Raw genomic sequence first — 14,652 nt, 5'->3', positions numbered from 1 at the left:
TTCCCGTGGGTCTGTGCAGGCTGGAAGTACAGCAGTACTTGGTACACCCTTTCCCTCTCTCTCTCTCTGTGTGCTTGACAGCTAGCTGCCTTGTCGCCAGGCGGTGGTGCAGGGTTTATAAGTTGCAGGGTTGCCTTTCTGCCTCTGCATGCCACTTTATTTTGGATACGCACATTTCTGCACATCATTCTTCTCTATACATTTCTCTTCCTCCCTCGCTTTTTTGACTATTATCATATGCATTTTCTCGAATAGCATCATACGAGAAAGATTCTATCATGCCTTCGCCTGACTTGGATTTGGATGCGTCCCCTATCCCCCGTTCGCGGGAGGAAAACCAGGAACGGTACGTCGTTGCACAAGCTAGGATCTGACACTTCCGGACCGTTGTGCTAATCCCTGCAGTGCTTTCATCGCGGCGTCCCGGCGCAAAGACCGCAGCCTCGATGCCAGGTTGGAATCAGCGAATCGTGCCTCCATGCTACACAAGAAGCGTACTGGGAAGAGCCTGCATATCACCAAGAATATCGTTGAGAAAGAGGCCATGTACGAAGAGGTCGATGAGCGGTACCAAGAGAAGCGCATTCGCATGCTGCAGGCGCAGAACATGCAGATCGAGGAACAGCTCAACCGCCAGCTCTTGACTGCGCTGGCTGTTCGTAACCATCGGGGCTCGACGTCGTCGGCCTCATCAGCTACGACCAATTCTGTGAATTCGGTGTCTCCTAAGCCTCTTGCTTCGCACCAGCACCTGAGACGGGCGGCGAGCATGGCGCCGCGAGCCTCGATCGATGGAGTGCGCAAGATGAGTCTGGACTTGTCGAGTGTACGCTCGTCTGTTTCGGAGGGGATGCAGACGGGAGCATTGAACAGTCCTATGATCATGGAGAACAGCTATACGATGTCGCCTGGTTACGAATCTATTGCGTCTCCGCAGCACACCCAGCCTGATTGGTATTCTCAGGTGCCCGCGTATGTCCAGCAGACGCAGTGGCCACAACAATGGGCGGGATTCCAACCCCAGCAAGAGCAGCCGCACGTCATGCAGGACTATGTCTCTCAACAACTGCCAATGAACCTTGCTGCGACACGGCCGTTCAGAGATCGATTTGCATCTGCTCCAGAGATTCCAGTACACGGCGTGCCTACGGATGCTTTCTCGTTGGTGTCTACCGCTTCTGCTCCGGCGCCAGTGCAGCAAGAGCAGTCACTGCAGCACTCACAGCATAGCCGTGTGCAATCCGAACCGGACATGTCGATGGTGATGATGATGCAAAACCTCCAGCAACGGCAAGCGCAATCACAGCACTCGATTTCCAAACCCGCATCGCCTAAAACACAACCCACACCAGATGCCTACTCGTCGCCCAGCACACCACCGCAGTCGCCCAAGACGACCAGTGTGGGAGCGATGGGAGTACCACAACCCAACGTCGAGACGCTGGGCAAAAACGACGAGGGAATTTTATTTTCGCAAGAACTGGACCCAGACTTTGATGAGTTCAGTCAGTTTGCATTGGGGCTGGGAACTACCACGGAACTATCGGAGCGGGAGCCATTCGGGTTTGATGACTTTGTAACCCTGGATGATTTTACAGCTGCTGCATAGGTCTTGCCTTTTCCTTCTTACTTTCTACTTCTTACGTTCTTTCACGACGGTTTATGGTTATGTCTATTGGCTATGGCTGTATTATAAGATTATTGGATGGGAATAATACCCCTGGCGTTTTGATGTTATGATTATTATTATTACCTTTACCTTCTGCCGTGTATGTACTTACGAGCAACGAAAGAATAAAATTTGATTAATGTTGCACTCGCGTCCTGCCAAACTTTGCATGAATAAGAAGAGAAAACCCCGCATTCTAACTTTGACGAAATGGATCTGCCATGGTACGATGTCACGGTTATAGCAACCCTATGGCCGTTGATTGGCTGGTTGTCCACCCGCACATGCAACAGTAGGATTGGCTAAGCTTTGCTCCACTTGCCTAGAATAGCTAAACCTTAGTCTGCGCTGAACCAATCATTCTACAAATCGCGCAAATCACCTGCAGGGTCCACTGACCCACATGATCAGCTGTTTACAACAAACAGACAAGTACAGCCCCAGTACAGAGTATATCCGAGCATGGCCAGTGGCTTAGTGGTATAGACACTAAGCCTGGCTAGACTGCTGGTGCAGACATCACTCAGCAGTTTGTGGGTTCGAATCCCGCCTGGCCCTTGAACCACAAATCTTGTCTATACCAAGTATCTATCTCTCGCAGGTTTTTCCCCCGATCCTGGGCGGGGTTATCTTTTCCCTACGAAACAACAGGTAAATGCCGGATAGATCCCCTATAACTCAACACTATCGCCAACCCAGGTGGTATTGACTTGACTAAAAGTATCCTCCCGCGCGGGAGGTGCTTCATGTATAATAGAAGGTAGCTTAGCTAGATGCCAGGCAGTTCCGATCTGCCCGTCGTATGTCCCGAACCGGGACCAGGATCTTTCCGTGGAAAAATCCGACCCTCGACGTTAAATAGAAACACACACACACACACAGTATATCCGAGCACAGATGTGGAATAACGTTGCCTGGTCTTAGATAATGCCTAATAGGGTTAACCTCTCAGGTTTAGTATGTGAGGGATTAACCTGGGATAAGCTAATGCTAATGTAACAGAGCTGAGGCAAGAGAGGAGAGGGGGGTTAATTTGGTTGGCACCTGTCACTAGTCATGTTACTTTACTTGTTCTTTAGTTCTTTGTGGGTGGTGAGTGCAATATATTGAGTACAGTTGCATTCGGAGTGGTCTAGTGTCTAGACTGCATTAGCACCCGTAGATACTTCTATCTACTTTTATCTATCAAAGCATGCCCTCTCGACACCCAGAGTACACCGCAGAGACAGAGTACAGTGGAACACATAATTCCAAATAACCTACCCCACCACTATCACCCATCTTACATAACCCCTCTGTAAGCAGACTCATTCTGACTCGGTCCTCCCCGGCGATAACAAACACACGCCCGTAAATCACCTGAACCACTGGTTGTCTGACGTTCCCCACCGTCTGAGCATCCACTCCAGTCACAGGCAGAGAACCATGGATTTTAGTGTTGAGAACCGTTGGATGCAGCGGGCCAGACCGATCACTCAGCATGAGTAAGAGGCGAGGGCTGTTACTGGCTTGAGAAACTGGCAGGGTTATCGGTGTCTCCGGGATGAGGGTCGACTGCAGTAGCTTCAGGTCAGGTCAGATCAGGCCAGGTCAGGTACAAAGTATCGTATACTTTCCATTCTTAACTATGCTATGTTATGTATGTACTAGGTGGGATTACGGTATCTCCAACCGAGATCTGCCGAGTTCCTGCACCACCACTGGCTAGGATCAATCGATCGAGAGAATCCCCTATCTGTACGTATATGCAGTACGCGTGTGCAGCCTTATCATCCGCGAAAAAGCTGTTACCATAATGGGCAAGAGGGTCAAAGGGGAGAAGGGAAGAAAAATGCTCAAATCAAAACCCTCGGCTGAACAACTCCCGTCCCAACTCCCCGCTGCGCCGGACACTGATGCTAGAACTGCTGCTCCGCCGCCGGTGCGCGCGGCTCTCCATGGGATCTGCCGGGCTTAACCCGCTGGCCCGTGCCTGTAGATTCAGAATATCCGTCAAGCTGACTACGCCAAGCAATCGGCCCGACAGGCGTGCTCCGGGTAGTGCTGATGCGGGAATTGACGGTGCCAGTGTGGCTGTTCCCGGCTGTGGTGATAAGTGCGGAATGGGCAAGTATGGGTTGCTGCTGGGGTTTGACAGCTGAGTCGGCTTTGGTGATGTGGGCGGTGACACTGCTGGGTTTGATACTGTGTTGGGTACAAGATGGGTTGTAGAATGAGACGGTGTCGAGGGTCCGGATGACGCTGGTGAGAGCGGGTCGGTCACCCATAACCTGTACAACATGAGATTTTGCATAGTTTGACAGGAATTGCGAATGCTTACCGATGTGATTTAGTAGCCACAAGCTTGGCCACCGTATGCGCAAGGGTCGAACTAGGATTCACATGGAAGACCGGAAAAGAATCCTTGCCATCAATCAAACCTCGTGTAGACAAAACCACCGAGACAAAATGAGTGCACGTGTTGTGCAGAAGGGGGAGTGACGAGGATCGGGTCAACAGCTGTTCTGGTTAGGCTCGTCAACAATATGACAGCGCATGAAACATACCTTGACATCTGTTGATGAGATATTGCCCACTACGTTCAAATGGTTGTCAACCACTGCGACGGATGAGATGCCCTCCTCGTACATCAAGCGCAGGGCTTCACTAAGCGGTCGATCTGCACTGTTCATAGTCAGCAAAACAGCGCAGCATATAAGACCGGATAACAGAACTCACTTGATCGAAAGCACGGCTCGCGATCCTATTCCCAAATCCCCCAAGGAATTCGGATACAGTTGATCAACTGTTGGAAATGTGCGACCATTCTCCCAAAGGAACTTAACCAACCGGAACTGGCTAAAGATTCCCACAACCTCGTTATTATTGGTCTCGTCCACCACTACAACACGATGCACACCACCCCCAAACGTTTCCACGGCACTCATCACGTTGGCCGTCGCGGGAAGTGTCGTCATCGGTTCCTTCTTGCCCAGGTCCTTTACATCGCGCAGTGGTATCTTGCTCCCTTCTTGAGCTTTCCGTGCTAATTCTCCATACAGTCCGAGTAGGCCGTCGTCGGGCTGTGTGAGTCCCGCCGCTAGCAGGAGGTATGCGTTGAGGTCGGAAAAATCGAAGGTACCTACGGCGGACTTGTGCTCAGGTGTTTCGCGAATCAACAGTACCGCAATATTGGAGTCAATCAACGCCTATCCAGATCCTATCAGTATCTCCCAGAGCAGAAGCCGAAAAGGACTGCTTACATCGGTTGCTTCCTCAATCCCCGTGTCAACCTCAACAAACTTCAGATCATCCGGACTAACCAACTCCCCAATCGAAATATGTCTCCAATCGCGACCAGCAAACTTGGGGTCCGGATTGTTTGGCACAGGCGGGTTATCAATAAGACTCAAGACTCCGGCGTTGGTGATCGACGGCTGACGGCGTGATCGCGGAGATCCGGGCGCGCGGAGAGTTTCGCTAAAACTCTGTCGATGCGAATGGTTCGTGGAGATATGTGAGCGTCGAGCGGACTGATTTCGTATGCCAGAAGTCCGCGAGTCGACACTGGATCGCGGAGATATGACAGCGGAGCCATTGGAGCTGCCAGCGACGGCAGCTTCGAGCGATTGTCTTGGACTCGCCATGGCAAGTCAGAACTCAAGTAAGATTCAGCACAGACAAGTAACCAAGCTGGACAATCTCAGTTGTTCACAATGCGCCAAAGCAACGACGAGGTGAGTTGAAGCCGGAGAGGATCGAGGATCATGGGGGACGGCAGGCGACGTTGCGGGGGAGCTGCGGCGGTGGCTGATTGGTGGCTGTCCGCTGGCCAATAAACACGCGGCAAACACACCTCATCACGACGCAGCTGATCTAGTATAGAGTGTATGAAGTGGAGATTTAAGGCATTGTAGAGCAAGCGTGCTTTTTAGCTCTGATAAAGTGTTCTGAGCCAGCGGTCGAGACGCTGAGGGTTCAATGGCCGTTGTATGCCTGGACCGCTGCCTTATGTCACCTTACGTCATACAATCAACAATCGTCATGGCTCACAGAAACTCTTGCAAGACGCTGTCGAGGTTCCTTCCCTTGTGCTCTCGCATTGTCACTCTGCTGTGCCTTCCAGGTACTTTCTGTCTTTTGGCAGCGGGTTCGGAGGTCTCCTGCTCCGGGTGGCTTTGTCGCACCAAGTAGATCGTGTCAAACGATGGTGTTTTTGTCGACCGGCGCATCTCCCGGCCGATCTGGAAGCTGAGGATGGGGACATCGGGTGCTTTCGTATCTTCATTGATGGTGAAGCTAGCTCTGTAGCACCCGTAAAGCTTATCATGTGCAGCATCGGAATCATCATCATCAACCACAGTGTCCATCGGTTGCCACCCTTCAATTGGTTTGCTGTTCTTCTTAAAGAGACGAGAAACGCTTGGGCAATCACATATGACAAGCAGACGCAACAACGGAAACGATCTTAAATACCGTAGAATAACTGGTGACACTTGCTTCTGATGCGAGATTCTCAGAACACTCAGATGCGCAAACGCATCAGACGCTGCCAGCTCACTCCACGTCCGGACAATCCGATCATTAAGCGCCGTCATTGGCAAATCAGTGTCACTGGAAAAGGTTTCCAGCTCGGACGATGTGTTGAGTTCCAGCGCGACGAGGTTTTTGACATTGGAGATCTCCACCAGTTCGGGAACACTTGCGAATGAGGTGAACATGGTCAATGCGACGCGCCAGTGGAGGGTGTCACTCTTAATTTGATTCAGATAGTCTCGCATTGGCATACGAGGCCCTTCGATTTTCATGAGGCGGTATTGGGAGATCTCTCGGAATTGGGATGGATATGCTGTCGCCAATAGTTTCCACATGTAGAGCGTTCTCTTCTTGCTGTAGACGGGTCAACGAATTGAACCGGATTAATGTAAAGGCTACTTACCTCCTTCCAAGACAATCCCAGAGATACTTCGCAATCGTCCACGGAACATTAGCAAAGAGCTCCGGCGTCAAAATACTCTGATCAGAGAGCGTCTGTCGCATTGCAGAGTGTTTTAGCGACGGGGCCCCAAACTCGTTGGTTTCCTCCCATCCTATTGTCAGGTAGGGATTCTCATGAATCCAGGAAGGGCCTCTCAGCCCTTTTGAAGGTCTCACTGCTAAAGACATCGGGGATATGCTTGCCCTGACTATAATGTCTATAGATGTCAAGAGCTTCGCATTGAGACCGTAAAATTATACAGCAATCAGCCTCGTCTCGTTATCGTACAAACCTCACTCTCCTTCGCGTTTGTCAAATCGGGAAAATACGCGACGCGACACGTGATTGGTCGAATCTGGAATCCAGCATTTTTCTTTTTAGCGCTTTTTAATCCAAACTTCTCTAGAACTTAATCGTCTAATCGAAAAGGTATATATTCGAACGGAGAACAGTGTGAATGCGTATAAACGGGGGTGTCATGGATCAGGGTTCTTGAACTTTTCACCCTACGTAATCTGGCTTGAGTATACCAGACAACACAGAATACAGATAAACTAGTAAACAAAGACACCAAAAGCAAAACAACCATAAAAGCAATCACAGGCGTGCCAGATTTACGATTTCTCCCGGGGCATGATAAGTAGGCACCCTCATCTCCAAAGCAAGGCCTGAATAGCCCAAGTCCTCTGCAGTGAGAACCGCGCATTTCTCGCCTATGAGAAGAGCGGTCTGGTGTAGAGCAAGTCAGCCTAGTTCAAGGGCAGGAGATAAGCAAGGAGACAAGAGGACGTACGCTAAACGTATTGCAGCCCACGTTATCCGGGCAAATAGATAGATCACAGACTTTGAGACCTTCCACGCCGTGGACGTTCAGGCGCTCGTCGACAACACCGTGTTTGACGATCGAGTTGCCCTCTCTGGGTGCCATGCTGCAAGTACCCAGCGAGTGCCAAGTAGTTTCGACGTGCCGTTGCACTACGAGAATCAGCGTTAAAAGAAACAAATCATTCATGAAGACGTGTCGCACTCACCCCATTTCTCAATCTGCTCAAGGTCATCCGCACTATATTTTAGCGGTGCTCGAGTCTCCTGCTTGTGAGAGTTGAGGAAGGTTGTCGCAGGCTGCTCTCCTGGTTCCAGAGGGTGGGACCAGGAACCATGCTGAATGCCAGCTGAATAGTGATTCGGTCCAGCATAGGCATTGGTAGTCGCAAGATCAAGGTCAAATGCGCGAGCTGGAGAGTTGTACTTAAAGTGAGGGTGCATGCCAGTCACCTCTCCAGCATACGCATTCATCCGGCGGGCCGTCTCCCGAGACTTGATGTAGCCCCAGACCATAGGAGCCATGTCGCGCTTGTCGTTCATGAAACCGGCATCGAAGTCTGGGTTCTCATATGGATCTGGGGACTGGATGTGGGTAAATCCACGAGAGAATGGGTATTCCTGTGCATATTTGTTAGCCGGAAAGACTGGTAGGCATGTTGTTCCAACTTACCAAGAAATGGAACATGGTGAAAAACTTGCCCGGTGGCATGAGCATGTGGTCACCGAACCATCCAGAAATGATCGAATAATGCATGACAGGCTTGTCCGGCTTATCCTTGAAGTAAGACTCCCATCCTTTCACAAAGTCAGACGTAGGCCACATCTTCATCTCCTCCAACTCCTGCTGAGTTGGTCTAATCTTCACACCAGCATCAATGCCATTCGTGGCTAGGGGACCAGTGCCCTTCAGGTTCCACTCATCGTAGACCTTCTTCTGAACCTCAGGATCTCCCCGGATGAAATCATCAAACGACTCGACTTCAGGCTTAGCCCGGTAAACAGAGAAAGTAAGATAGTGATCCTGGAAGTTGCGGCCCACGCCAGGCAGGTCCACGATCGGCTCTACCCCAACTGCGCGGAGCTTCTCAGGATCACCGATACCAGATCTTTGAAGAACGAGTGGTGAGCCCAGAGTACCGCTGCTTACAATGATCTGCTTGCGAGCCCTGAAGATCTTGCGGGGCGGGTTACGGTTGTCTAAGGGCTTGGTCGGGATGGTTGCGACTCCGACTGCCCTGCCGCCTTCGATGATGACCTTGTCCACCTTGGTGTTGCACTTTAAGTGTAGGTTGGAATGTCTACTTCGAGTGCTGTGGACGTATGCGTGAGCAGCGTCACTTCGACGGCCTAGTAGAAAGTTAGCGGGATCTTGAATAGAAAACTGAAGTACCTTACCAGTATCACGATTGATCCATTTCAGCCAGTGCTCAGAGCCGTGTCTATACAGAGACAGTCAGTTAACCGGACAGTCAAGGCACTCATTGATGGTGTATCTTACCCGGTCTTCAAATCTTGCAGGTCATCCGTGATCGGAATATCGAGAGACTCCGCCGCACGAAGGAAGTCTTGCATGACAGGATACGTATAGTTCCCGAAAGACACCTTGATGGGGCCATCGAAACCATGAAGTTCCCTGTTGTTGCACGCACGCTGATATGTCTCGTGCTTCTTCATCAAAGGCAAAAGCTCCTTTGTACGCCAGCCCTTTGCCTGCCAGTCATCGTAGTCCGAAGCAGAAGCCCGGGTGTACATCTGCACAAGTCGAACCGGTTAGACCAATTACTGACTCCTCGTCTTACACAATAGAATTCTCTTACCATGAAATTGATCGAGCTCCCCCCTCCAAGGACATTCGCACATGGAACAATAGCCCTTCGACCGTCAAGGTGCTCCGATGGCCGAGAGTGATAGAACGAAGCGGTCTTAGAGTCCAGCTTCATGTTCCGGGGGTAGATGCCGGGACGATAGACCCTAAGAGACAGATGGTGATCAACTCCATGCTCGACGTAATCAAGGTATATGCTCACCATGGATTGTTTAAGTTATCTTCACCAGCCTCGATCAACAGAACTGAGAGGTTATGGTCGAGGTTGGCTAAACGGCCGGCTGGTACGCAGCCGGCGCTACCACCACCACAGATGATGATGTCCACCTCCTCCGGGATGGTCATGGTGCTCGGTGGTTTCTTTGACTTGACAAAGTTAAGAAGGTTGCAGTGCCAGTGATGAGAGACGTCCAATGATTGTTATATAGGGCGGTGCACGGATTGATGACGATAGCCATTCGTACCTGTTCAAAGACGATGTTCATACCCCGCGCGACAAGAGATGCAAGATGCAAAATGATATTAACCAGGATGCCCAACCATAGACTGACAACTGGACAATGGCCCGGGTCTGATATGGGGAGGGAAAGCCGAGTACGAATGCCTTTGCTTGGCCATGCTTTCCCCGCATCTCAGAGGAGAAATCCGGGGATATTTTTACATCTTATAGTGTACAAAGTACTCGCGATGAAATGGCCGGAGACATGCAAGCATGCAGTAAAACTGTGCATGGGTCAAGGCTGTGATACGACTGGTCTTGTTTCTTATGTACAATGAAGTAAGCTATAGTACAAGAGCAGGGTACGAAATAAGCGGGTTTCATAAAAAAAAGCAAGGAGTATCAGACTATCACGGCATTAATTGAGGATGAAAAAAGGTCGAATTTCGAAGTGGTATATTAGGCTGAATATGGATCGACAAGGCCAAAAGGACAAGACGCCTTTCAATGTGACGAATGGCAAATCAAAATCGATAGAGCATACGTCTCCGCTGTCCGTAGTGTTAAAGATCATGGGCATCTGCATGATTGGCACCGGCCGTATTGCATATTGCGGGGGAACAGTAAAACTGACATCCGTCCCCGCACAAGACTTGGAGCTTTGGCCGGACTGGCAGCACAATCTTCATTCGGCCTTTCCGAAGATAGACATGGTCACGTAGATCCAATACCCTATATTCGTTTACAGCACATCCTTTCTCATCTCATGTTTCCAGGTTATACTTCTCCGCGCGGACCGCCGGACGCATGTATCATGCAGCTTCTAGAACTTCACCTATTTCACTGCGTCCTGACTCGTCGAACCACTGAATTTGCGGAGAGAGGACAAAATACTGCGTCATGCTGTCACAACAGTACAGAAATAAAGCGGCCAGGTGACATCCATCCAACGACACGGCACCTTGCCGCAGAGATAAGAGAAGTACATATTACGGAGCATAGAGTGTTTGCCATTGTTGACGGCAAATATCTTGTCAACTCCGCATTCGGATAAAGTGAAGTACCAATGTAGACTGTCATCATGACCGGGACTGTTGCTGGGCAAACTGACGTCGCCGCTCCAGGATTTGCATCCGCAGACCCTCAGAAGCCAACTCCACATCGAGAATGGCTCCGACTCCACGCCTCCAGGATTCCTCCAGACCAATCAGTTCCCCTTTGCTGGATTCTTGTGCGATCTTTCTCTGTTTGTTGACAGTCTCCGCAGCCTCTTTGGTCTCCGCCAATTCTTTCTCAATGCCACGCAGAATATCCTCCAACTGCGAATTACCTATCAACCACGCATTCTTGCCATTTTCCTCAAGAAGAGCCAAGTTCTCGTGTCTCATGGACAGATGCGAACTGGCTGTGTAGGCCTTCTGTAGTGTTCGGCGCCATTCATCGAGGTCCGGGGTAGAATTTCCTTCCGCATCAGTCGTTCGGGCGGGCGGCTCAGGAGCTTCGTAACGCGATAGGTCAATACCTCCAGCGAGTGGTAATCCGGCTGCCTTGCGCTCCAGCTCTTGTTGCATTAGAGGGGAGAATTGGGGTTCGGAGAAAGCGGGAATTGAAGGGTGGAGAGATGACGCATGATCCGGCGAGAGTTCTGCGGATATGAGCTTCGCTGCATTTGCTCGGGCTTGCGCAGAAGGCTCATAGTCGATATCTAAAAGAGATCGAAAACTGTTAGCAAAGGTGTCTACTTTGACGTGCATTTCGCAGACAAGTTTAACTCACAAGGAAGGGAATCATGCGACTCGTTGATGAGGGTCATTTTGAATTGAAAATATCAAGTTAGCTTATAAGAACTTCAACTTTCCCAATTGACAACAACGAAGAAAAGATGGCGACGATGGGCAATCGGATCTCGATGCGACTGGGAGCTTTTCTTGGACGCTTCCGACGAAGGCGGTAAGCCTAGTTACTAATTATATGTTTCACGTGATCGTCCCTCATCGTCTGGATTACGACCACATTCCAAGCTGATCATCTTTTGCTGGGATTAGCCTTGATAAAGACTTCGTTATATATTCCCAAAGACTATCAAACACTAGCTATGAATCTGCTAATTATCTTACGGGACTAGGTTTAGCTTATCTGCTGTCATCAAGCCACGGCCCTAATTCACTTTGTATACTTCCCTCGGTTATCCAGGAAATTTCACGAGAGATCGACTTCTAAGGAGTACTTCTGGCGTGCGGGGTTTTCTAATGTGCTCGACTGAGGACAAGTTCTTGAACAATGCTCCAGACATCAGCAACTTGCGCAAGAATGTCCAGTCTCAGGATAGGAGTGGTTCTATCCGGGGCACTCATCGCAGCATTCCTATTATTGCAACTGGTTTCAAGCATCCAAGACCCAAAGCTGCCGCTGAAGACTGGCGGGAGGAGCTTTGCAGGAAATTCTAGTTTGGATGAAGATGTATTCCTGTTGGGTGCGGGCAAAGCCGATATCACAGGGTACAGCAGCATATTCTCAAATTCTCACTTCAATATTACTAATATCTCTTCAGGCCGACGGTTGAAGTGGTTTTTAATGGCTTTGCAAACACGAATCAAGTCGGATCTGGCCTTCGACAAAGGATCTATTCTCGTGCGTTCATTGTTGGTAACCCAAGTCGTCCAGAAGATACATTTATCTATGTGGTTCTCGATGCATTGACAGGAGATACTGGTATTCGCCATGGCGTGCTCGAGGGCCTCGCAAGCCTTGGCCCAGACTATGCGCGATATAACGAGCGCAATCTGGCTCTGACAGGAACACACTCTCATTCAGGGCCTGGGGCGTGGATGAACTATCTGCTTCCTCAGATACCTTGTAGAGGGTTTGATAAGCAAAGCTATCAAGCTATTGTCGACGGTGCTTTATTATCTATCCAACGAGCACACGAGAGCTTAGCTCCAGGGCGCCTTACATTTAGCTCCATCGATCTAGATGCCAACGTCAATAGGAGTCCATACGCTTATGACGCCAATCCCGAAGAAGAAAAGAGCCGATACTCGGACAACGTGGACAAGACTATGACGCTCCTGAGATTCGATCGGGAGTCAGATGATAAAACCACGGCTATCCTGACTTTCTTTCCTGTGCACGGCACGTCAATGTATAGCAACAACACCCTGGTCACAGGAGATAATAAGGGTGTCGCAGCATGGCTTTTTGAGCGAAACGCCCAGGATGACAATAGATTCGCCGATGGTTTTGTTGCAGGGTTCTCCCAATCGAATGTCGGCGACACCAGCCCGAATATCTTTGGTGCGTGGTGCGAGGACGGATCAGGAGAACGGTGTCGATACGAAGATAGCACTTGTGGCGGAAGAAATGAACTATGCCAGGGCCGAGGACCGTTCTTCCGTGAACAGGATGCGGGTGCAAAGAGCTGCTTTGAGATTGGAAGGCGTCAGTATGCCGCTGCTAAACAGGCATACGAGCAGACAGATGTCGATGCTACCAGGATCGTCGGAAGCTCCCAAGTCAACTTCTTTCATGTCTACCAGGACCTTTCAGACTATACTTTCCAGTCACCCTTCAATTCCAGCATCTTGGCCACGTGCCCAGCCGCGATGGGGTTCTCCTTTGCTGCAGGTACCACGGATGGATCGGGCCAGTTCGACTTTACGCAAAACAGCAGCTCCCCAGCTGAAACCAATCCTCTGTGGCACGTTGTGCGCGACTTTGTGCATCGACCGTCCGATGAACAAAAGGCTTGTCAAGCCCCCAAGGAGGTTCTCTTTGATATTGGTTCAATGGCTCAACCATATCCGTGGGGTCCGAATATCGTGGACATCCAAGTTCTCCGGGTGGGACAACTTATGATCATTGTCTCGGCCAGTGAAGCCACCACCATGTCTGGTAGACGCTGGAAGGAAAGTGTTGCGAAATCCTCTAACGATATACTTTCTATTGCGGATCCTTTGGTGGTTCTCGGTGCTCCTTCGAACAGCTATGCCCACTACGTTACTACCGAGGAAGAATATGGCGTCCAACGCTATGAAGGCGCTTCTACTCTTTACGGGCCAAACACACTTGCGGCGTACATAAACCTAACCCTTACATATCTTCCGTATCTAGGTGACTCGTCTCAAGTTACCGGACTGCCCAAGATCCCTTCTGGGCCTAGCCCGCCAATCAACACTAACAGGTCAATGAGTTTTATTCCGTCAGTGATGTTCGATAATGCACCTTTTGGAAAGTCATTTGGAGACGTTATTTCATCACCGCTAGATATTGTTTATCGACCTGGTGATACGGTACGAACTTCCTTTGTCGGTGCCAACCCGCGAAATAACCTCCGCCTTGAGTCCACATTTGCAGCGATTGAAAGGCGAAATTCTGAAGCAGGCTCTTGGGAAGCCGTGCGCACTGACAGCGATTGGAATCTTCTCTTCTATTGGAAGAGGACAAACACCGTTCTTGGGATTAGCGAAGTGAGCATCGAGTGGCAGATTGAGGATGACTACTACAATATTGGAAGTCCTAAGCCCTTGGAGAACGGGACCTACCGTATACACTACTACGGGGATTCTAGGAGCGTACTGGGCAACGTCAAAACATTCGAGGGAATCGGAGAACCATTTACTGTGGTAGTTGATTAGTCTCTTGCTAGATATTCGAAATAACACATTCGTTCCGATGCTTGCCTTTCAAATGGCATATTGACCTATCTTGATATTGTGTAACTGATGAGCATCATCCCAATTTTTTTTGCAGCCACAATCGCTAACAGCAAATTTCCATATGCTATTGACAGCCTCTTGCCGCGCGCATTCTTTGTGTTTGGAATCCAGCCATTCAAGGCATTGCTTGAGTCTTTGTTCAACGACCCGCAGGATCCTGAGAAACGGTCCTTTCATTTCCACATCCGCAGCCCTGCCACCAGAAGTCTGGTAATATTGTTC

At 50.0% G+C, this 14,652-nt stretch overlaps 6 protein-coding genes and 1 non-coding gene across 7 annotated transcripts; 3 read left to right on the top strand and 4 right to left on the bottom strand.

Annotated features, from left to right (window-relative positions):
• Positions 1–278: 278 nt before the first annotated feature.
• ACHE_11124A (uncharacterized protein) lies at positions 279–1,609 on the top strand (the record flags this gene model as incomplete). Its single annotated transcript, XM_043275659.1, has 2 exons — positions 279–346; positions 406–1,609. The coding sequence occupies 2 exons, from the start codon at positions 279–281 to the stop codon at positions 1,607–1,609; spliced, it is 1,272 nt and encodes a 423-aa protein (XP_043132244.1).
• Positions 1,610–2,132: 523 nt separating this feature from the next.
• On the top strand, positions 2,133–2,227 carry ACHE_t10022A. Its single transcript has one exon. It is a non-coding gene; the product is annotated as a tRNA-Ala (tRNA).
• Positions 2,228–3,509: 1,282 nt separating this feature from the next.
• Positions 3,510–5,295, bottom strand: SDS23 (cell separation during budding; the record flags this gene model as incomplete). Its single annotated transcript, XM_043275658.1, has 5 exons — positions 3,510–3,939; positions 3,990–4,168; positions 4,216–4,333; positions 4,388–4,857; positions 4,912–5,295. 5 exons carry the CDS (start codon positions 5,293–5,295, stop codon positions 3,510–3,512), a joined length of 1,581 nt encoding a protein of 526 aa, XP_043132243.1.
• Positions 5,296–5,697: 402 nt separating this feature from the next.
• Positions 5,698–6,688, bottom strand: ACHE_11122S (uncharacterized protein; the record flags this gene model as incomplete). Its single annotated transcript, XM_043275657.1, has 2 exons — positions 5,698–6,538; positions 6,588–6,688. The coding sequence occupies 2 exons, from the start codon at positions 6,686–6,688 to the stop codon at positions 5,698–5,700; spliced, it is 942 nt and encodes a 313-aa protein (XP_043132242.1).
• Positions 6,689–7,223: 535 nt separating this feature from the next.
• AOX1_3 (GMC family oxidoreductase) lies at positions 7,224–9,621 on the bottom strand (the record flags this gene model as incomplete). Its single annotated transcript, XM_043275656.1, has 8 exons — positions 7,224–7,355; positions 7,420–7,601; positions 7,658–8,069; positions 8,122–8,798; positions 8,847–8,890; positions 8,950–9,203; positions 9,269–9,422; positions 9,479–9,621. The coding sequence occupies 8 exons, from the start codon at positions 9,619–9,621 to the stop codon at positions 7,224–7,226; spliced, it is 1,998 nt and encodes a 665-aa protein (XP_043132241.1).
• A 1,173-nt stretch (positions 9,622–10,794) lies between these two features.
• ACHE_11120S (pre-mRNA-splicing factor SPF27 family protein) lies at positions 10,795–11,528 on the bottom strand (the record flags this gene model as incomplete). The annotated part of the gene is made up of 2 exons (XM_043275655.1): positions 10,795–11,420; positions 11,492–11,528. The coding sequence occupies 2 exons, from the start codon at positions 11,526–11,528 to the stop codon at positions 10,795–10,797; spliced, it is 663 nt and encodes a 220-aa protein (XP_043132240.1).
• Positions 11,529–12,025: 497 nt separating this feature from the next.
• On the top strand, positions 12,026–14,349 carry ACHE_11119A (neutral/alkaline ceramidase; the record flags this gene model as incomplete). The annotated part of the gene is made up of 2 exons (XM_043275653.1): positions 12,026–12,213; positions 12,267–14,349. 2 exons carry the CDS (start codon positions 12,026–12,028, stop codon positions 14,347–14,349), a joined length of 2,271 nt encoding a protein of 756 aa, XP_043132239.1.
• Between the last annotated feature and the right edge of the window lie 303 nt (positions 14,350–14,652).

Source organism: Aspergillus chevalieri, chromosome 1 (assembly GCF_016861735.1).
Source record: "Aspergillus chevalieri M1 DNA, chromosome 1, nearly complete sequence".
In the NCBI taxonomy this organism is placed as follows: Eukaryota; Fungi; Ascomycota; class Eurotiomycetes; order Eurotiales; family Aspergillaceae; genus Aspergillus; species Aspergillus chevalieri.
This window is presented reverse-complemented; position numbering and strand designations above follow the sequence as displayed.